The sequence below is a fragment of the Dendropsophus ebraccatus genome, chromosome 13, assembly GCF_027789765.1.
Source record: "Dendropsophus ebraccatus isolate aDenEbr1 chromosome 13, aDenEbr1.pat, whole genome shotgun sequence".
NCBI lineage: Eukaryota > Metazoa > Chordata > Amphibia > Anura > Hylidae > Dendropsophus > Dendropsophus ebraccatus.
Genome location: NC_091466.1, coordinates 14,706,261 through 14,729,227, shown reverse-complemented (window position 1 = coordinate 14,729,227; position 22,967 = coordinate 14,706,261). Strand labels below are relative to the sequence as shown.

The following is a 22,967-nucleotide window of genomic DNA, read 5'->3' as shown; positions in this document are numbered from 1 at the left end:
TAGAGATGAGTGTGTAGTGTGCATGTAGTAGAGATGAGTGTGTAGTGTGCATGTAGTAGAGATGAGTGTGTAATGTGCTTGTAGTAGAGATGAGTGTGTAATGTGCATGTAGTAGAGATGAGTGTGTAGTGTGCATGTAGTAGAGATGAGTGTGTAATGTGCATGTAGTAGAGATGAGTGTGTAGTGTGCATGTAGTAGAGATGAGTGTGTAATGTGCATGTAGTAGAGATGAGTGTGTAGTGTGCATGTAGTAGAGATGCATGTGTAATGTGCATGTAGCAGAGAGGAGTGTGTAATGTGCATGTAGCAGAGATGAGTGTGTAGTGTGCATGTAGCAGAGATGAGTGTGTAGTGTGCATGTAGCAGAGATTAGTGTGTAGTGTGCATGTAGCAGAGATGAGTGTGTAGTGTGCATGTAGCAGAGATGAGTGTGTAGTGTGCATGTAGTAGAGATGAGTGTGTAGTGTGCATGTAGTAGAGATGAGTGTGTAATGTGCATGTAGTAGAGATGAATGTGTAGTGTGCATGTAGTAGAGATGAGTGTGTAGTGTGCATGTAGTAGAGATGAATGTGTAGTGTGCATGTAGCAGAGATGAGTGTGTAGTGTGCATGTAGCAGAGAGGAGTGTGTTATCTGCTTGATGTAGGGCTGTGAATATGTATGAGGTACAGCTGTGGATGTGTAATGTGCATGTAGCAGAGGTGAGTGTGTAATGTGCATGTAGTAGAGATGAGTGTGTAGTGTGCATGTAGCAGAGATGAGTGTGTAATGTGCATGTAGCAGACATGAATGTGCAGTGTGCATGTAGTAGAGATGAGTGTGTAGTGTGCATGTAGTAGAGATGAGTGTGTAGTGTGCATGTAGCAAAGAGGAGTGTGTAGTGTGCATGTAGCAGAGAGGAGTGTGTTATCTGCTTGATGTAGAGCTGTGGATGTGTAATGTGTATGTAGCAGAGATTAGTGTGTAGTGTGCATGTAGTAGAGATGAGTGTGTAGTGTGCATGTAGCAGAGAGGAGTGTGTAGTGTGCATGTAGCAGAGATGAGTGTGTAGTGTGCATGTAGCAGAGAGGAGTGTGTAGTGTGCATGTAGTAGAGATGAGTGTGTAGTGTGAATGTAGTAGAGAGGAGTGTGTAGTGTGCATGTAGCAGAGAGGAGTGTGTTATCTGCTTGATGTAGAGCTGTGGATGTGTAATGTGTATGTAGCAGAGATGAGTGTGTAGTGTGCATGTAGTAGAGATGAGTGTGTAGTGTGCATGTAGCAGAGATGAGTGTGTAGTGTGCATGTAGTAGAGATGAGTGTGTAGTGTGAATGTAGTAGAGAGGAGTGTGTAGTGTGCATGTAGCAGAGAGGAGTGTGTTATCTGCTTGATGTAGAGCTGTGGATGTGTAATGTGTATGTAGCAGAGATTAGTGTGTAGTGTGCATGTAGTAGAGATGAGTGTGTAGTGTGCATGTAGCAGAGGAGTGTGTAGTGTGCATGTAGCAGAGAGGAGTGTGTAGTGTGCATGTAGTAGAGATGAGTGTGTAGTGTGCATGTAGCAGAGATTAGTGTGTAGTGTGCATGTAGCAAAGATGAGTGTGTAGTGTGAATGTAGCAGAGAGGAGTGTGTAGTGTGAATGTAGCAGAGATGAGTGTGTAGTGTGCATGTAGCAGAGATGAGTGTGTAGTGTGCATGTAGCAGAGATGAGTGTGTAGTGTGCATGTAGCAGAGGAGTGTGTAGTGTGCATGTAGCAGAGAGGAGTGTGTTATCTGCTTGATGTAGAGCTGTGGATGTGTAATGTGTATGTAGCAGAGATTAGTGTGCATGTAGCAGAGAGGAGTGTGTAGTGTGCATGTAGTAGAGATGAGTGTGTAGTGTGCATGTAGCAAAGATGAGTGTGTAGTGTGCATGTAGCAGAGATTAGTGTGTAGTGTGCATGTAGTAGAGATGAGTGTGTAGTGTGCATGTAGCAGAGATTAGTGTGTAGTGTGCATGTAGCAAAGATGAGTGTGTAGTGTGAATGTAGCAGAGAGGAGTGTGTAGTGTGAATGTAGCAGAGATGAGTGTGTAGTGTGCATGTAGCAGAGATGAGTGTGTAGTGTGCATGTAGCAGAGATGAGTGTGTAGTGTGCATGTAGCAGAGAGGAGTGTGTAGTGTGAATGTAGCAGAGATGAGTGTGTAGTGTGCATGTAGTAGAGATGAGTGTGTAGTGTGCATGTAGCAGAGATGAGTGTGTAGTGTGCATGTAGCAGAGAGGAGTGTGTAATGTGCTTGATGTAGAGCTGTGGATGTGTGGATGTGTAATGTGCATGTAGCAGAGATGAGTGTGTAGTGTGCATGTAGCAGAGATTAGTGTGTAATGTGCTTGATGTAGAGCTGTGGATGTGTAATGTGCATGTAGCAGAGATGAGTGTGTAGTGTGCATGTAGCAGAGAGGAGTGTGTAGTGTGCATGTAGCAGAGATGAGTGTGTAGTGTGCATGTAGTAGAGATGAGTGTGTAATGTGCATGTAGTAGAGATGAGTGTGTAGTGTGCATGTAGTAGAGATGAGTATGTAGTGTGCATGTTGCAGAGATGAGTGTGTAGTGTGCATGTAGCAGAGAGGAGTGTGTAATGTGCTTGATGTAGAGCTGTGGATGTGTAATGTGCATGTAGCAGAGATGAGTGTGTAGTGTGCATGTAGTAGAGATGAGTGTGTAGTGTGCATGTAGCAGAGATGAGTGTGTAATGTGCATGTAGTAGAGATGAGTGTGTAGTGTGCATGTAGTAGAGATGAGTGTGTAGTGTGCATGTAGTAGAGATGAGTGTGTAGTGTGCATGTAGTACAGATGAGTGTGTAGTGTGCATGTAGTAGAGATGAGTGTGTAGTGTGCATGTAGTAGAGATGAGTGTGTAGTGTGCATGTAGTACAGATGAGTGTGTAGTGTGCATGTAGTAGAGATGAGTGTGTAGTGTGCATGTAGCAGAGATGAGTGTGTAGTGTGCATGTAGCAGAGATGAGTGTGTAGTGTGCATGTAGCAGAGATGAGTGTGTAGTGTGCATGTAGCAGAGAGGAGTGTGTAGTGTGAATGTAGCAGAGATGAGTGTGTAGTGTGCATGTAGTAGAGATGAGTGTGTAGTGTGCATGTAGCAGAGATGAGTGTGTAGTGTGCATGTAGCAGAGAGGAGTGTGTAATGTGCTTGATGTAGAGCTGTGGATGTGTGGATGTGTAATGTGCATGTAGCAGAGATGAGTGTGTAGTGTGCATGTAGCAGAGATTAGTGTGTAATGTGCTTGATGTAGAGCTGTGGATGTGTAATGTGCATGTAGCAGAGATGAGTGTGTAGTGTGCATGTAGCAGAGAGGAGTGTGTAGTGTGCATGTAGCAGAGATGAGTGTGTAGTGTGCATGTAGTAGAGATGAGTGTGTAATGTGCATGTAGTAGAGATGAGTGTGTAGTGTGCATGTAGTAGAGATGAGTGTGTAGTGTGCATGTTGCAGAGATGAGTGTGTAGTGTGCATGTAGCAGAGAGGAGTGTGTAATGTGCTTGATGTAGAGCTGTGGATGTGTAATGTGCATGTAGCAGAGATGAGTGTGTAGTGTGCATGTAGTAGAGATGAGTGTGTAGTGTGCATGTAGCAGAGATGAGTGTGTAATGTGCATGTAGTAGAGATGAGTGTGTAGTGTGCATGTAGTAGAGATGAGTGTGTAGTGTGCATGTAGTAGAGATGAGTGTGTAGTGTGCATGTAGTACAGATGAGTGTGTAGTGTGCATGTAGTAGAGATGAGTGTGTAGTGTGCATGTAGTAGAGATGAGTGTGTAGTGTGTATGTAGTAGAGATGAGTGTAGTGTGCATGTAGCAGAGATGAGTGTGTAATGTGCATGTAGTAGAGTTGAGTGTGTAAAGTACATGACGTACAGCTGTGGATGTGTAGTGTATATGCTTCAGTGATAACGTGCCTAGATGTCTGTGAATTGCATACTACTCTCGATGCCCTCTTCTCCGTGGAGCCATATTATCATATTATTATGACCACATCCTATTTTTGTCGTTGCTCATGAAGGAAGTCACATGTGGCAAGCAGCTCGATGGGTAAAGTGTGCGAAAGACTGCCTGCACGCGTATCCCTCATTACTGTCATGGGAGATGGGGACAGTATAGCACTGCTGCAAAAAGTGATGTCAGACTGGGCTCATGATATAATAAACTCACTGCACCCCCCCTCCCCCCCCCCACACCACCCATACAGAGAGGGATCTGGGGCATTTTGTCAGGACACACAACTGTATATGTATACATATTACTCTATCAAGAAGGGCAGGCACTATATATATATATATATATATATATATATATATATATATATATATATATATACACTGTAAATGCAGATGATCCATAAACATGGCTTTCCTTTCCCTCAATGTGACTATACCCTGGAGGTCAAAAAAGGCGTCCTTACCCATGGAGACCCTCACAATTTTATTTGTACCCTTTCTTTCTCCTATCTGCCCCCCTTAGGACTCTCTCCAACTCTCTCCTTCACTTATGGTGGTTTTACACGGAACGATTATCATTCGAGTTTGCACAATAACGATCGCATTTGAGTGATAATCGTACTGTATAATCAAGCGACGAGCGAGAAATCATTCATTTTGAACTTTCAACATGTTCTCAAATTATTATTGGTCGTTCACAAAAAATTTGCAGATCGTTCCGTGTAGTCTTTCACCGATTTAACCTATCCGTACGATATATCGTTCCATCTAAACGCTGATCAATATGAAAAAAACATCGTTCATTCGAAATCATTAATCGTGCGATCAGGCGAATTATCGCTCTATGTAAAAGGTCCATTAGGTTCGATTATGGCCTTGTTTAGTCATTTTATTTTAATTTCTTGTTTATATTCTATTGTCATATATGACTCTGTTTTCTGACCTACTGAACCCATAATCTGTAATTTCCTTCCTGCCATTGTCGGGAAGGTTGTGTCATGCGGCTGTATTCAGTATGTATATACTATGAGATGTCTTCGAGCACAAACTGATCACTTGAAAAGAAAAGAAATTAAAAAAAAAAAAAGTTTTCACCATTTGCATCAAGAAGTTTGTTGTGTGTTCTGGGTTATTTTCTGTATTCCCATTGGTGGCAATGTTTCCAGTCAACAGACCACAACCAGTAACCCTGAGATATACTGTATATTACATATCAGTGGACCTTCTAGCGTGTAACCAATGGGATCTCTTAACCCTCAGGTCCAGGAGGAATGATATAAACAGATTCTATTTATTTAGTTAGACCATTCCACATATACTACATGGTACAATGCTGATGCCTTCCGTTCTAGAAACATACAGAATAACCATTACAAGGGTCACATTGCCATAGACAATCACACAGCTGTATACAGTATAAGTAACAACACAGAAACCAATACACATACAAAAATAAAAACTTCCTTGTACATGGGTCCTCCCGCTCGGTGGTGTACAAGACGGGACTTGTCAACATTTTTTAAATGTTTGGCCTTGTGGGTGGAGTTCAGCCTCACTGTAAGTGTAACCACAACAACAAAAAGGATAGCAAAAATAAAAAATTATACATCAATCCATATTACTTATACTATGTATAAATTCGACATCCTTCTATCCTATCGAGGGAAAGCAAAAGTGTCCCCCCCTGGCAAGTTTATCTGGTTATACAAATCTATTAATGGGGCAACCAGTGTTTTAACCACTAAGGGCTAAAGGGACTAAAGGGACTCGCAGCCTTGTCACCCCACCCTCCCAAGCTCCCTCGGGCGAGCAGGGTGTACGGCAGGCGTAAATCTGCACCTTCTCCCTGGTGTACGCCTTGAGCGGACGTTTCGTAAATGTCCCCCTAAGTATTATATACAGCTTTCACCTTTGTCATTTCAGCTGTGAGCCCGGGGTCCTGCAGAACTGAACTACTGGCAGAGTTTTCTAGAGTAAGTACCAAACTGGAAGTTGCTCTTAAAGGGGTACTCCAGCGTGGGGGCTATTTTTAGATGTGGCCGGGGAGGAGGTGGCTGAAAAAAAAGACGTCCACTCACCTCCCCGGTTCCGCCTCCTTCACTGAGTGGCTGAGCAGACCTGAGACATTCACGTCTTGGGCACATTCACGTCAGACACCCAGAAGCGGCCGAGAACCGGGCACCGGAGCGCCGCGATGCGGGACCCGCCGCTGGAACCGGGGAGGTGAGTGGACGTCTTTTTTTTTTCAGCCACCTCCTCCCCGGCCACATCTAAAAATAGCCCCCACGCTGGAGTACCCCTTTAAAGGACATGTATATAAATGTTATAAAAAGTTTTTTTTACTGTTCCAAGTTTTACTAATAATGTTGAATAAGGCAGTTCCTATAGGATGCAGATGGAAATTTTTGATCACTCTTTATAATTTTTTTAATAAAATAAAATATATGTATATATATATATATTTTTTTTTTTTGCATGAAATCAGTTTATCTGTGCTCTGCAGGTACAGCCTGACTAAGGCAGACTGTATAAGCAGATCAGTCACAACGGCCACTGACATTTTTTTTTTATATTTTCCTGTGGGAGTATTTAACATAATAAACAGCTAAACTCGCGTTTCCTGATCCCCTGCAGGTGCCGTTCTGACATCTACCAGTCTCTACTCTTTACCGCTGATTTCTGGTTCCTGTTGATGTACCATCCCCCAGGAATAGCCTTGCTCAGGCAGTCACTGGCCACAGTAGCATCCTGCCTCGGTTAGTGATTTACTGTGCAGGCAGTTCTAATGGGAATGATGCATTCACAGAACCAGTAGCTATAAGCGCAAAACTGGAGATGTTGGAACGGAAGCTGCAGGGGATCGGGGTAGGTGAGTATAGATTTTTTCCACAGCCACAGAAGGTTACATTTTCATGGATTCACTTGACTATTTTCAGCCTCATATAGTCTCTACATCTCAGGCCTCTGACTCACTTGAACAAATTTGCAGATCTGCTACTTGGAAACACCTTCTCCAAACATTACAAACTTGATGTATTACGTAATCTGGAAATTTCCCTTGGAAGTAAAGCCCCTGTTGCTTTTGTTCCCCTCCACCATCCCCACTATACCAGAAGTGTCCTTCTTTGTTCGTTCTCAGGTGTGCTGTCGTGGAGAAGACTCAAGGAACAGGGAGTCACACTCACCATTAATGTGTTTACTGGAAGGCCACCAGGCCAGCACTTTCCTGGGGGGATTTAACATCTCTGTGTTTTTCCTGTTCCTGCCAGCAGGGGAGCGGTCTCAGGTGGGCTGCTGTGAAAAATTCCCAGAGGACAAATCAGAAGTGAGTCCAGTTCACCATTTTTATAGTACAGGAGCAACAATTCATCAAATGGAAGGTAAGTCAGTGACCCTGCTCCTCATCCCTACCCATGCATCTGCTCAGCTAATATTCTGCACATCCTGCTGGTGACAGATTAACTTTAAAGGGATTTCCCAGACTTTGTGCAGGCAGGGTATTATCCTGCGCTTTGCTTCTGTTATTTAACCCCTAATGAGTAGTAAGGATCTTCAAAGGGGGGGGGGGGGGCTGTCAATAGCATATGACGGGGATTGTAGTTCTGCAACCACAGGTTGGGAAGCATAGCAACCAAAACCAGGAGTGGATTAAAAACACAGAAAGGATCTGTTCACACTATGGTGAAATTGAGTGGATGGCCGTCATATAACAGTAAATAACTGCCATTATTTTAATACAACGGACGTTGTTTTAAAATAACAGCAAATATTTGCCATTAAATGGCGGCCATCCACTCAATCTCAACATTGTGTGAACAGATCCTTTCTGTGTTTTTAATCCACTCCTGGTTTTGGTTGCAATATGAGGACCACAATACTGACTAAAATATACGTAGTGTGAACCCAGCCTTAGTTTTGGAGCTCTCACAAAACTGTGACAAAATGCATTAGTCTTCTGCTATAGTCATGGTAGTAAATGTGACATGACTGCTATGTTAGAATATACCCCATGTAAAACCATGCAAGAAGTCACACACTAACACCACAGTAGTGAAACTCCTTAGTATAATAACTCTATTGCAGAATATTCACATATCCGTAATGTGGGAAAGTGCCATGAAGTCTCTGGCGTAAAGTAGAACTTTCTCAGTTGCCCCTAGCAACCTATTAGATTCCACCTTTCATTCCTCACAGATTCTTTGGAAAATAAAAGGTGGAATCTGATTTGTTGCTAGGGGCAACTAAGCCAATTCTAGTATACACCATGTTTGATAAATCTCCCCCATAGTGTATATGTATAGAGATATACAGAGAGATTTATCAAAGGTGTGCCGAGTAAAGCTGGCTCAGTCGCCCCTAGCAACCAACCAGATTCCACTTTTCATTCTCCACAGATTTCTTGGAAAATGAAAGGTGGAATCTGATCGGTTGCTAGGGGCAACTAAGCCAATTCTACTTTATCAGTTTGATAAATCTCCCCATAGTGGATATATACTGTATAATATATAATGTATACTATAGCTATATATACCAGCCAGACCACTGTTTTTAGAGCAGAGGGGTGGTCGTTAACCTAGGCAACAAGCCTTCAACAATTTGGTAGGATTGGGTGTTCCGACCTGTGACACGGCCCCCCCCCCACCCCCACACACTCCCCGTTACTCTCCGTATTGGGCCCCAGCTTCTGCATTATGAATGAAGAAGCTACGGGTACGTCATGTCACCAACGGCTCTATTCATTCCTATGGAGCAGACAGAAAGAGCTGAGTGCAGTGCTCTTCTGGCCTACTCGGCTCTTTCCGTCGCTCCATAGGAATGAATAGAGCCATGGGTCGCGTGCTGTACCCGCAGCTCTATTCATAACACAGAAGCCGGGGCCCAATATGGAGATCAGTTGGGGGTACAGGGGTCGGACCCCTGCAATCTCTTACTTTTCCCCTATCCTGTGGATAGAAAAGTGATTTTTTTATATTGAGACACTTTTTGACAGCCATATGTGGTGTCCTACCACAGGTCTTACTGCTATATACACCCTTCGTAAAAGTCTGTACTTATTGTACTTATGTGGGGATGAAGGTAAAGTTTCGCCACTGGATGTTGCTATGTGTGTTCAGATGCTGCACAGCTGAAGTGTAAAGGGTTGTTGTTTCTTTGTGTGTCACATGGGTCTGCGAACCAACAGGAGTCTGTTTTTCTTCTCTCCTATCACCTCTCTGTTCACTTCTTCTGTTTGCACTCTTCACCCACTCACAGCGCACGTTAGTTAAGCTGAGGAAGGAAGTCATATGGGTAGAGGAAGTGCATGGGTCTTTCTTATTGGACATTGTAGAGGAAGGATGCAAGCTAGACAGCTCTCTACAGTGGTCTTCTCTGGGCCCTGGCCCTCTACCAGGTCCATGTACCCTTAAAGGTCATTCTTAGCTAGAGCCCTGTATGGGTAGGAAGCAAGACAGGTCACAGCTAACAGTTTCCTTACTAGTGATGCTACACAAAACTATGCAGTGCTAAGCCCCTCTCAGGAAAGGACAAGTCAGAGACAACCTCAACCCACGCCATTGGACTAGGAGAATAACAGAGCAGGACAGTATCCACTAAAGCCAAAAAGGTAGGAACTGATCTAGATAGAGCAAAGTTGCGCAAAGCCTAGGAACTCTATCTCTCAGCGCAGTTGTCAGCAGGGAACCCTAAGCATTCCGCTCATCCCAGGTAACAAGGTCTGGGGCATGTGTCACCCACTAGGACGGTTCAGCCAAATCTAGTGGGCATAAGGTGGTAAGAAGACTAACAAAGGGTCAATACACAGGCACAAGTGTTCTTCTTGTAAGTATTATTCTACTTCATTCTCCAACATCCCGGCAGAGCACAGTACTACTTGGGTTGAGACTCTCACGACATCCTCTTCTCTGCTTCTCTGTAACTCTCACTACGCTACTCAGTCAGCACGACTGTACTATACACTGCATTCCTGTCGCAGATTCGGTTGCTGTCTTATGAAGTCTGCTGCAAACAAGCACTTTTCCAGTAAAACAAGCTTATTTATGATAAAGAGACTCTGTGATTCTTCGCCTCTCACCGACACAGCACACACCACAACCTAGGGACACTTCCCCTTTGTGTGGTTGGCAGATCCGATAGTCAAGGAGGGTCACTACACCGCTCTGGCCGTCCGTGATATAATCCCAAGGGACCCTGTATCAGCCCGGCAGGACACTGACTACTGGGGAAAAAGGTAAAACTGACTCCTAATATAAAAGCAGGCGTGCCATCACACCTGTGTGCCCCACTGGCATCATGATTTAAAGGAAAAGTTCAGGCAAAATTTATTTTTTAATATGTTATCACATAAAGAAAGTTGGACAAATTTCTTATATACACTACTTATGGAAAATGCACATAAAGTGCTATGTCCCTCAATTTAGTAGATCAGGCAGACTTCAATTTTCCTAAAATACCATTCGTGACGTCACAAATTAGAGCAGGGCTGGGTGTAATTCCCATGAAGCGTCCAGCACAGTGTATGAAGAAATTACATAGTAAGAATAACTATCACAAGTGTCAGCAGCCCCATCCACGGCACATAGGATGGGGCTGCTGGCACTTGTGGTGTAGCTGCCCATGTGCCAGCAGCCCCCCAGTGTACACCTCCACCACCTAAAGACCCCCAAGCTACCCCTATCACTTGTAGTGAGGCTGCCCCCTGCCCCCCCCCCCCTCCGGACAGTAGACCTCAGACCAGCTGCCGACCCCCCTAAAAACCCCAAACTTCCCCCATCAGAAGTGCCAGCAACCCCGTCCACGGCACAAAGGACGGGGCTTCTGGCACTTGTAGTGCGGCACGCGCGACAGCAGACTCCAGACCAGCACCCCCCTCCCTCCAAGGACCCAATAGCTTAACCCTTTCACCCCCTTGGGGGGGTTACTGGTCTGAGGTCTGCTGACGTGGAAGGAAGGGGGAGCAGCCACACTACAAGTGCCACCTCAAGGTCCGGTTGTATCTCGGCCAACCAGCACAGAAGTGGCGGCACACATCACCATCTAGCAAGTGACTGGCCGCTCCTAAGGTTTCTTACCTTCCTTCTTGGCGCCGGTCGGCGTAATGTTTAGCCAGGAGCACTGTTATCCGGCCCGCCTGCTCCATTGATTATCAATTTGCTGTTTATCAGCCTGCAGTTTAGAAGCTGGGGCTCAGGTGTATGATGTCTTTCTGTGGCATGGTATTCCTGCTGGCACGCGGAGACCTGTTTTGCATTTCCTCACTACTTGATTGCATGACTTTCGGTAGATTCCAGCTTCTGTTCCCTGGCAATTACTTTTAATTATAATATAATGTAGGAGAGGTGGCGCTGAGCAATAGTGTCTCATATGTGCCCGGCTCTTCCTGAGTGATATACAGTCTCTTGGAGAAGGCAAATGTTTACTTACTATCTCTAAACTACTATAAGAAGCTATTTAGCCATAACATTCGATCACTTGACAAAGGTGTTCTAGCTGGAAGCAGGAATAATGAGGAGAATGCGGTATGGTGAGTTCTTTTTTGCTTCCTCATCTTTGCTGTGTCATTCTTTAGCAGACATTTCTGTTGACGGCAGATGGTTACTTTATTTTATATAGCAGTTAGCTAGGTGTCTTAATGTATTTGTCTAGACCCCCTTTAAGGGTGTCTGTTTAGGTATAGCACCTGTGTGGTAACCGAGGGGTGCAGGATGTTATATGCAGAGCTAGGTGCTGCGATACTGTGGTGTCCCACTGTTAAGTGCCTTAGGCACCTGTTGTAAAGTTCTCACTCCAGGTTGAGTGGTGATGAAGGTAGTATTCTATAGTTTCCCCACTAGATGTCAGTGTTCTTTATACACCTATGGGCCATTCCATCCAAACTGAACCTTTTCGTAACGCCCGTAACACCTAGTTAAACCTAGTAAAACTGCAATTTAAACACTAAAGTTATAAATATACATTAAGAGTCTTAATGTATATTTATAACTTTTGTGGTTAAATTACATTTTTTTTAATTAGCTTTTTTAAAAAAAAATGTTTAACTAGGTGTTACGGGTGTTACGAAAAGGTTCAGTTTGGATGTAATGGCCCCTATGTTCTTCTTCTGCCTATTCTTGCTCTCCAAACCAGCAGGAGGAGTTAGTTAGCTCCGTGAGGAAGTTAGTTCAGTTCAGGGCAGTCTAGTCTAAGACACGTGTGGATGCAGATGCAACTAGAGACACTCAGCTCTTTCAGTATTCCTAATTTTTCTACTATGCAGTGCTAAACACTACCAAGGGAAAAAAAGACTAGGAACATCCTACACCAGTCATGTCAAACTCTGGCCCGTAGTGCCATTATTTTTGGCTGGCTACTATATGAGACTACAGGGGAGGGCTGTCTACTATATAAGACTATTGGGGAGGGCTGTCTACTATATAAGACTATAGGGGAGGGGTGGCTACTATATAAGAGACTATGGGGGAGGGCTGGCTACTACATGAGATTATTGGGGAGGGCTGTCTACTATATGAGACTACAGGGGAGGGCTGGCTTCTATATGAGACTATGAGGGGGGCTGGCTACTATATAAGAGACTACAGGGGAGGGCTGGCTACTATATAAGACTATTGGGGAGGGCTGGCTACTATATAAGAGACTATGGGGGAGGGCTGGCTACTACATGAGATTATTGGGGAGGGCTGTCTACTATATGAGACTACAGGGGAGGGCTGGCTTCTATATGAGACTATGAGGGGGCTGGCTACTATATAAGAGACTACAGGGGAGGGCTGGCTACTATATGAGACTATGGGGGAGGGCTGGCTACTATATGAGACTACAGGGGAGGGCTGGCTACTATATAAGACTATTGGGGAGGGCTGTCTACTATAAAAGACTATTGGGGAGGGCTGGCTACTATATAAGAGACTATGGGGGAGGGCTGGCTACTACATGAGATTATTGGGGAGGGCTGTCTACTATATGAGACTACAGGGGAGGGCTGGCTTCTATATGAGACTATGAGGGGGGCTGGCTACTATATAGGAGACTACAGGGGAGGGCTGGCTACTATATGAGACTATTGGGGAGGGCTGGCTACTATATGAGACTACAGGGGAGGGCTGGCTACTATATGAGACTACAGGGGAGGGCTGGCTACTATATGAGACTACAGGGGAGGGCTGGCTACTATATAAGAGACTATGGGGGAGGGCTGGCTGCTACATGAGATTATTGGGGAGGGCTGTCTACTATATGAGACTACAGGGGAGGGCTGGCTTCTATATGAGACTATGAGGAAGGCTGGCTACTATATAAGAGACTACAGGGGAGGGCTGGCTACTATATGAGACTACGGGGGAGGGCTGGCTACTATATGAGACTACAGGGGAGGGCTGGCTACTATATGAGACTATTGGGGAGGGCTGGCTACTATATGAGACTATTGGGGAGGGCTGGCTACTATATGAGACTACAGGGGAGAGCTGGCTACTATATGGGACTATTGGGGAGGGCTGGCTACTATATGAGACTATTGGGGAGGGCTGGCTACTATATAAGAGACTACTGGGCAGGCTGGCTGCTACATGAGATTATTGGGGAGGGATGGCTACTATATGAGACTACAGGGCAGGGCTGGCTACTATAAAAAAGACTATGGGGGAGGGCTGGCTACTATATGAAACGAGGGAGGGCTGGCTACTTTATGAGACTACGGGGGAGGGCTGGCTACTATATGAGACTACTGGGGAGGGCTGGCTACTGCATGAGACTAATGGGGAGGGCTGGCTACTATATGGGACACTTTGGGGGCTGACGACTATTTGGGCACTATTGGGAGGGCTGGCTAATATGTGGGGCAATTTTAGTTGGGTTGGCTAATACATGGGGCACTATTGGGCGGGCTATTACATGGGTTGGGGTTTAATCATATAGCAATTTATCATGTCATTTATCATGGGAGACACACACCACTGACACCGCATGCTGCTCTGACAGTGCCAGGACTGCCGCATTCACGCTTCAATAATTATCTAGGTTGGCCTGCGACTTTGTCCAATTTTTTAATTTTGGCCCACCAGTCTAAAAAGTGCAGGGCAGTATCCTGATACACAAGAGGAACTAGCCTAGATAGGACAAAGCTACTAGAAAGTCTACGTATCCTATCTCGCAGTGCAGGTAACTGTTGCCACAGAGGAAACCACATACTCACGGCTATGACTGATCCAAAGTAGCTGGCCAAGTACAAAAAGTGGCAAGGCCAGTAGTAAGGGTCTCAGGTGGTAGTTAACCCCTTCTGGTTTTAGTAGTCCATGTCCTGTCTTTCAGGGATTTCAGAAGGATAAGAATACTGCTTGTCTTAAGATACTTCAGGCACTGGCCACAGGGCCAGGTCCTGGGAAGGACACTATCAGGATACAGTTCTGCTGTGCTCTCCTAACACTGTCCTTACTCAGCACATGGTCCACAGGCAGGGAGACAGCTGGCAAACCTCCTCTCAAGAAGGTACGGACTGTCACATTTACACTTATCCCAGCATGTGCTTGTATGGGAGAAACAGACATCTAGTGACAAAAGTGCAGTATAGCAACTCCATCCATATTACCATGAAATATACATGACATCAGTGTCGACCTACATACACATATACACCGCAGTGGTACATGGGTTCTGGGACACTGCACCTGGATCTCTGGAGATGCCTTTGCTATAGCTGACCATGTTCAAGTGGAGAATCTTTAGGTACACAATGGGATATATTCTATAGCAGCAAATGAATGGCCGGGCATCTAGAGGGGGTGCATGTGTGGTTCATGGGAGACAACAGAGGTCGTGTCCTAGGGTTGCAGGAGCGTTGTATGGTAGTTGTTATTAGAGGTGAGATATGATTTACAGCAGGACAGAGCATTACTGAGGCGTATGTCTATTAAGAAATACACGAATCGGTAATAGAAAACAGTTTAATAATAGCCTTAAGCTGTGTAGTTTCTTCAGTTCTCTTCTAACCCTAAAAGTTGGAAAACATTAGTTATGTCCTCCAATGATATCATGCAGACAGAAGACAGGGTGAGTCAGGTAAGCAAAGAAGTTAGCACATCAGTCCAGTCCTGGAAAATTGGGGCAGAAGTTCTCGATAAGCATAGCAAAGACTATAGAAATCAATGGAGTGGACACAAGTGACCAACAAAATAGAGCACTGTGATGTACTGAACAAAGTATCAGCAGGGAAGGCACTCTGGCTTGTTATCCAGAGGAGCTGTGCGACTGTACATTATATATATATATATATATATATATATATATATATATATATATATAATATATATATATATAATATATATATATATATATATATATATATATATATATATATATATCAACATTAACACTCTGTGGACAGATAAAATGTGTGGTACTAGATGAAACCACCAGGTGGCACTGTCTAGTAATAAGTTTAAGATTTCACAGTTGACTTCTTAAAGGAATAGATTGGAGATATTCAAATAGAAGCAGTGGCGTAGCTACCATAGAGGCAGGGTAGGCAGTTGCTATGGGGCCTGTGCAGTAAGGGGGCCTGGAGGAGAAGGTAAGAGCGTGTGTCCTTCTGCTTAACCCCTTATGTACTGCAGTGTGTAAGTGACCCAGTATTTACTTACATGTTTTGGTGTGCGTAGGGGAGGGGGGGCCCCTTAAGATGTTTTGCTATGGGGCCCTGTGAATCCTAGCTACGCCCCTGAATAGAAGTAATTTAGAAATCTATATAATTAACTTTCTAGCACAAGTTGAATTGGAAAAAAAAAATATAAGATCAGACTACAAGCCGTATAAATTATCAGTTACTAACCTGTACAGTCCGAGTAGACAGTAAACATACAGTCTGAATGAGATGAGATTTTGTAGAGCCTGGTGGGAGACATTGAGGAGGCTCAAAAATCTTTGGGAGAAGCTGAAATCTGTAATTGGGAAAAGGAATCTGCAAACATTGAAGAGCTTGAGGGAATTGTGCTGGAAGAAACTACAACTACAATCTTCAATGAATAATTTACAAATGAATATAACTTTCTGAAACCAGTTGATTCAATTTAATAGCTATGCCGCAGTCAGCATATTTCTTTTCTGGGGAGGGCTTGTCTTGCCTCTGGATATATTGAATACATATTGATACTATTGATAATGTATGTATGTTACTTACACGATGATTCATTAGATTTTTCTCTTTAGGTAAAACCCTGGTGGAAAAATTTTCATTTGATGAAGATGTATGTGTTATGTATGGTCACTAGAGATTAGCGATCCGAACCCGAACGTTTGGCATTTGATTAGCGGTGGCTGCTGAACTTGGATAAAGCCCTAAGACTATGTGGAAAACATGGATATAGTCATTGGCTGTATCCATGTTTTCCAGACAACCTTAGAGCTTTATCCAAGTTCAGCAGCCCCCGCTAATCAAATGCCCATCGTTCGGGTTCGGATCGACTCGAACCCGAACCCAGTTCGCTCATCTCTAATGGTCGCCATTACTGTAGTAACCCGAGTTGTGTTTTCCCCCCAGATGATGATGAGACCCGGCAGTTTCACCAGCGTCTCTGTCAGTATGAATATCATGAACTAAGGATGATACATGAATATTTCCAAGATGATCTCCTCTACATTCTGGAGAACCTGAGTCCTATATCCCTTCTCAGTGAGCTGCACTCCAGAAACATCCCGAATGTTCAGGTGAGAAGACATAGGAAGAAGCGTGAAGTGACGTGAGGAGCACAAATATGTCTGTTTCTTGCATTTTCTGTAGGTTTTAGAGAACTAACCTGCTGGATTTACTCTCCATCTTTTGTCATGTAGCAATACCAGTGTCTAGAACACGACAGGAAACGACTGGCCTGGACTCTGCTACGTGATATTCAGGACCTGAGACGAGAAGATGTGACAGGACTTTGGGTTAGCCTCTATGTATTACAAAGGAAACATCCACTTCCTACCTTACGGGCCGTACTGGATGAACTCTGCGAGGACGGTAATATTGCGTATAACATTTTCTATGAACTCAGTGGGGGAGATTTATTAAACATGGTGTAAAGTGAGACTGGCTCAGTTGCCCCTAGCAACCAATCAGATTCCACCTTTCATTTTCCAAAGAATCTGTGAGGAATGTAAACTGTAATCTGATTGGTTGCTAGGGGCAACTGAGCCAGTTTCACTTTACACCATGTTTGATAAATCTCGCCCAGTATGTTTACTAGGAAATTGTCTTGAGAAGTGAGCCTGCCCCATACACGTACCGACACTTATCTTCACTGACCAGCATCAAAGACGCCACTCTGATACCATATTATCCCCTAAATCCCACATCATCATGATCGCACAGTACCTATCAGTTGCCACAGAGGTCTTCTGAAGGTCTCCGTGGCTCTCACCTCAGATCTAATACACTTACACATTGCCAATTTGCTGGCTCACTGCAATACACTAGTATTGCAGTGACCCATGTAAGCAATCGAAAGATTGTCTATTGAAGTCCCCTAGGGGGAATAAAATTGTGTAAAAAAAAAAAAAAAGGGTAAAATATTTTTGAAAATATAAAAAAAATTTAATCACCCCCTCCACATATTTTAAGAATTGGTATCTGAATGGCAGAATTGAAGATTTTTTTGTAACATTCCAGGAAAATGGAATAAAACACAATAAAAAGTCCCATCTACCCCAAAATGGTAGGGATAAGAATGATATATTACAGTACAGAAAAACAAGCTCTTACATGTCCATGTAGAGTGGGAAAAGATCCTTTACACTAGAAAAACATAAGAAAAACTATATGAATTTAGTATCACTCTATACACACTGACCGGCAGAATAAAAAGGACGTCATTTTGACGGCATAAAACCAAAACCTGCCAGAAATTGCAGAATTCTGAGGTTTTTTTTCGCACCCCACAAACATTTTTTTTTTATTACATTCCATTTTATTGTAAAATGAAAAGAGTGGTTACAAAGTACAAAACTTGTTAAAGGGGTACTCTTTTTTTTTTTTTAAATCAACTGGAATAAGAACTTTATATAAAAATGGAATTTACTTCTATTTAAAAATCTCAAGTCTTGCAGTACTTATCAGCTGCTGTATGTCCTGCAGGAAGTGGTGTTTTAGTCCCAGTCTGACACAGTGCTCTCTGCTGCCACCTCTGTCCATGTCAGGAACTGTCCAGAGCAGGAGAGATTTTCTATGGGGATTTACTACTGTTCTGGACAGTTCCTGGCATGGACAGAGGTGGCAGCAGAGAGTGCTGTAGACTGGAGATTTTTAAATAGAATAATTTACAAATCAGTATAACTTTCTGAAACCAGTTGATTTAATTCAATTTAATAGCTATGCCGCATTCAGCATATTTCTTTTCTGGGAAGGGCTTGTCTTGCCTCTGGATATATTGAATACATATTGATAGTATTAATAATGTATGTTACTTCCACAATTATTCATTAGGTTTTTCTCTTTAGGTAAAACCCTGGTGGAAAAGTTTTCATTTGATGAAGATGGACACACACTCCCTCCAAAGCTTGAAGGTACAAATCTTACATTTTAGATATTACAACAGTATCTAATCCTGTTGAGAATAATAGTTAAGGGATCAGCAGCGGATTTTGCTGTGAACTCGCAGCGTTAAAATCCGCTGCGGATCAGTTATGTGTGAACCCACCCTAAGAGAAGGTCATGTGACCAATTTCCGTACATCCTTGACATGTGACAACTAGGAGTGGCAATACAGAGCAGTGTTGAATGCAAAGTGTGTATAGAAGTTAATTTATGATACCCAGAAACACTTAGATACTTTCTCAGGCACATGACTACAAAAAATACTCATAGCAGCTACAATACATATACTGGGACATACTGGAAAAAGATATAATGAGGGCACTCACCGTTTGAAATACAAAAATCTTTATTTAATCTTCATTAAAAAAATCCATGCAGTATGCAGCAGGAACTCGGGACACCGGGCTCTGATGACTCGACGTCAGTGAACTAGCCAGACCTTCCTCCGGGAAGGAACAACCAAGCCAAGGAATGTCTTCAATCAAGAAAACCACCCAAGCAAGGTATCCATCCACAGACAGCTGTGGCTAGTGGGAGCAATGACTAGTAAGTGTATGCAAAAGGACACTGGTTGACCTCAGGGAGATCAATAAGGAATTATGCAGTAAAACAGATATCTAGTAGATAGGTGTGATTCGGTGTCTCCACCAGTATTATACAAACATACAAAAAGAACTGAAGAAAGAAAGAACGGTAGTGGTAGACAGGCTGAGTCAAGTTAAAAGACTGAGTTTTATTTAATACACAACAACAAAATAATAAAGTGCAGTATACCACGAGCTTACATTAGTATACTCGGGAAAGAAGGTATCCATATACGACCAAGTTGGTCTATAGAATAGGAGAGGGGAGGGGGGGGAGAAGGGTGATGAATGTGAGGTTAGTAGTTGCTAGTTAGCCCTGCCTCACTATGTAGGAGCCGCTAGAGTCAGGCGTCCCCCACAGCTAGCGGAGCTGTCCCTGCACTCAGTCGGTGCTATGGTCGGGTAGTTCCACTAGTCAGAGTTCTGAAGTCATGTAAAGTCTAAGGTAAGGAATGGTTTGTAGATTTAGCGGAAAGAGACTAGGTGTAAAAATGTTTGCTTTATCCACTAGGGTTCCAGTGTGGATGTATATGTTTTGTCCACTGGGGTTCCGACGCGTTTCTCCTCCCTATCTCAACCAGTTGTGGTGAGAACATGGAGGTTCATCAGGGAAGATGTGGACTTCTTCGAATAGTCTCAACAGTATATATGTACCAAGCTGTCCGGACGATAAGTAAGTTTTGGGACAGTACCGTGCTGGTCCTTATTGGTGAAGGACAGAGTTCCTCGTATCCTGTGGACTCAGGGATCGAGATGATAGGGCGACATCTGATTAATACTCCTGGTACCTTACGGTTATTGATTGCGGTTCCAAACCTTAGGAGGTAGAGCGTATTTTCATTAGGATATTAATCCACAGTCCCCGTATGTGTAGGATAAGTCTATAGGGGTGTAGATGTGTAGAGGGTACATAGGTCTCGCCGTGCTCCACAGGGGGAATATATCTGATGTAGCATAGGCGCTGAGTTCCGGTCTCCTTGGACGCCGATCCGCATCTCAGACGCAGACGCGGATCGGCGTCCAAGGAGACCGAGGATACGAGGAACTCTGTCCTTCACCAATAAGGACCAGCACGGTACTGTCCCAAAACTTACTTATCGTCCGGACAGCTTGGTACATATATACTGTTGAGACTATTCGAAGAAGTCCACATCTTCCCTGATTAACCTCCATGTTCTCACCACAACTGGTTGAGATAGGGAGGAGAAACGCGTCGGAACCCCAGTGGACAAAGCATATACATCCACACTGGAACCCTAGTGGATAAAGCAAACATTTTTACACCTTGTCTCTTTCCGTTAAATCTACAAACCATTCCTTACCTCTGAGGAGCAAGACTTTACATGACTTCAGAACTCTGACTAGTGGAACTACCCGACCATAGCACCGACTGAGTGCAGGGACAGTTCCGCTAGCTGTGAGGGACGCCTGACTCTAGCGGCTCCTACATAGTAAGGCAGGGCTAACTAGCAACTACTAACCTCACATTCATCACCCTTCTCCCCCCCCCCTCCCCTCTCCTATTCTATAGACCAACTTGGTCGTATATGGATACCTTCTTTCCTGAGTATACTAATGTAAGCTCGTGGTATACTGCACTTTATTATTTTGTTGTTGTGTATTAAATAAAACTCAGTCTTTTAACTTGACTCAGCCTGTCTACCACTACCGTTCTTTCTTTCTTCAGTTCTCAGGGAGATCAACCAAAACTGCATACTTGATTTCCCAGGGGGCAATGTTCTAGAATACACTGACGTCGAGTCCTTCTGCATACATTTATTTGTCATTGCTCCCATTTGCCAGATTCCTACTCCACACTGATGAGGGGCAAATACCCCCAAACAGCTGTCTGTGGATGGATACCTTGCTTGGGTGGTTTCCCCAACTGGAGACATTCCTTGGCTCTGTTGTTCCTTCCCAGGGGGAAGGTCTGGCTAGTTCACTGATGTCGAGTCGTTGATTTCCCAGGGGGCAATGTTCTAGAATACACTGACGTCAAGACATGAGATGGTGTCTCTGCAGTGTTTTGGTTGATCTCCCTGAGGTCAACCAGCGTCCTTTTGCCTTCACAAATTACAGCTTATTGCTGTGATCCCTTTGTCATCTTGGAAACCATATAACAAAAAGTCAGCTACTTCTCTGAATATATACGGACCATCTAAAAATCTTCATGGCCGTGTTGTTGTTGGCTAAGCTTTTATTTAAATTTATTTTCCATGCCCTTTTTTCGATAGACATCCAGAACTGTCACAAGAAACATCTGCAGGAAAAAACTGAGAGACTTTTAGAGAGGAAACCTCCAGGATGTAACCAAGGAGAGGAAAGTTTTCCATTCTATACACGATATGTGAACCTCATCATTGTCTCCACTGATCACTTTCGAGAACGCTCTGAAAATGAGCTCATAGAGACCGGGGTAAAACACGAGAAACTTTTAAAGAAAAAACAAAATATACTACGACACATTTCCCCCAACAAGCTATTCCGCTGGTGCCACCAATCCAGACTTGCGCCACATATGGTAATGGTGAGTGGAGTGCCCGGTGTTGGGAAGACCACACTGATGCAGAAGTTTGTCTATGACTGGGTGAGGGGGGAGCTATATCAGAGATTCTCTTTTGTCTTCTTCTTCAAATTCCGGGAACTCAACAGACTGGGTGAGGTTAGTCTGGAGACCATGATCCTCCAACAATATCCATATCTGGAGCAGCAGATTGAGAACATCTTACAAGATCCAGAGAAACTTCTCTTTATATTTGATGGATTAGATGAAAGTAATCATACAATGGATTTCACATCTTATAATTTGTGCTCTAATCCAAGACAGCGCGGACACTGTGGTCAGATTGTGGTTAGTTTGGTAAGAAAGTCTCTTCTTAATGGTTGTTCTGTTCTGATGACCAGTCGACCAACCAGACTGACATCAATTGATTGTAAAGTTTTCCAGCGAATAGTAGAAATCACTGGGTTTTTGCTAGAAGAACGACGGACGTACTTTGAAAACTTCTTCTCTGACCCTGAACTGGCGGAAAAGGCTTTTTCGTATGTGAAGCAGAATGACACATTGTACACGTTCTGTTACCTCCCGTCCTACTGCTGGATCATCTGTACAGTGTTATCCAGGAGCTTCCAGACACCACGTGGTGATCAGCCGGCATCCTTATTACCTAAAACAGTGACCCAGCTCTTTGCCATATTCATCGCCAATATTCTGGCCAATCACAGCCTGGACAAGAGTAACAAGCTAAAATATGGAGGAGCTCACCATAATATTATATAACAAAGGGGTGCAGCTAAGTGTCCAAAAAGACAGCTTGATAAACTATTGAAGAAACAAAGCTGGACACTATAATACAGCGCACACCACTGAATCCAAAGAATATATACAAAGTTTATTGGGACAAACACAAAAGAAACACCACAAAGAGCAACAATAAAATCAATTAAAAAACCACAAAGGTATATGAAAACCTGAGCAGGAGGACAGTATCCACTCCTACTTTACCAAGGAACCAAACATATTAGTAATACTCCACATGATTAAATATGAAATTCATAAAGTGCTTAAGACTGGCCGGCAGTGTAAAATGAAGACACATCTATACATCCAATTCAATATACCATATAAAGGATCCAAAGTGCTACAGTGTAAATAAATAAATAAATAATAAATAAATATATTATATAATAAATACAAACACCAATATGAACCTCTAATGTAACAAGAAATGCCCAACCATATAAGCCACAAAAAATGGACTACATAGGAGCAGAGACCCTGGTACAGACCCAACGCGTGTCGTCACACACAGTGACTTCGTCAGGGGTAAAGCTGCAAAGGAAGTGGTGTCCT

At 43.6% G+C, this 22,967-nt stretch overlaps 1 protein-coding gene across 4 annotated transcripts in view; it reads left to right on the top strand.

The window, feature by feature from the left end:
• LOC138771282 (NACHT, LRR and PYD domains-containing protein 3-like) overlaps positions 1–22,967 on the top strand; it is a 41,526-nt gene that overhangs the window by 1,956 nt on the left and 16,603 nt on the right. For 2 of the 4 annotated variants that reach the window (XM_069950887.1, XM_069950888.1), the window contains exons 2-7: positions 5,891–5,940; positions 7,107–7,347; positions 16,497–16,663; positions 16,787–16,958; positions 18,434–18,499; positions 21,349–22,340. In XM_069950887.1, coding sequence (XP_069806988.1) covers positions 7,158–7,347; positions 16,497–16,663; positions 16,787–16,958; positions 18,434–18,499; positions 21,349–22,340 — 1,587 coding nt within the window. In that variant the 5' untranslated portion in view covers positions 5,891–5,940; positions 7,107–7,157. Of the gene's footprint in view, positions 1–5,890; positions 5,941–7,106; positions 7,348–11,359; positions 11,490–16,496; positions 16,664–16,786; positions 16,959–18,433; positions 18,500–21,348; positions 22,341–22,967 lie in introns of those variants that run through there. The other 2 variants (XM_069950890.1, XM_069950891.1) reach the window with 2 other exon arrangements.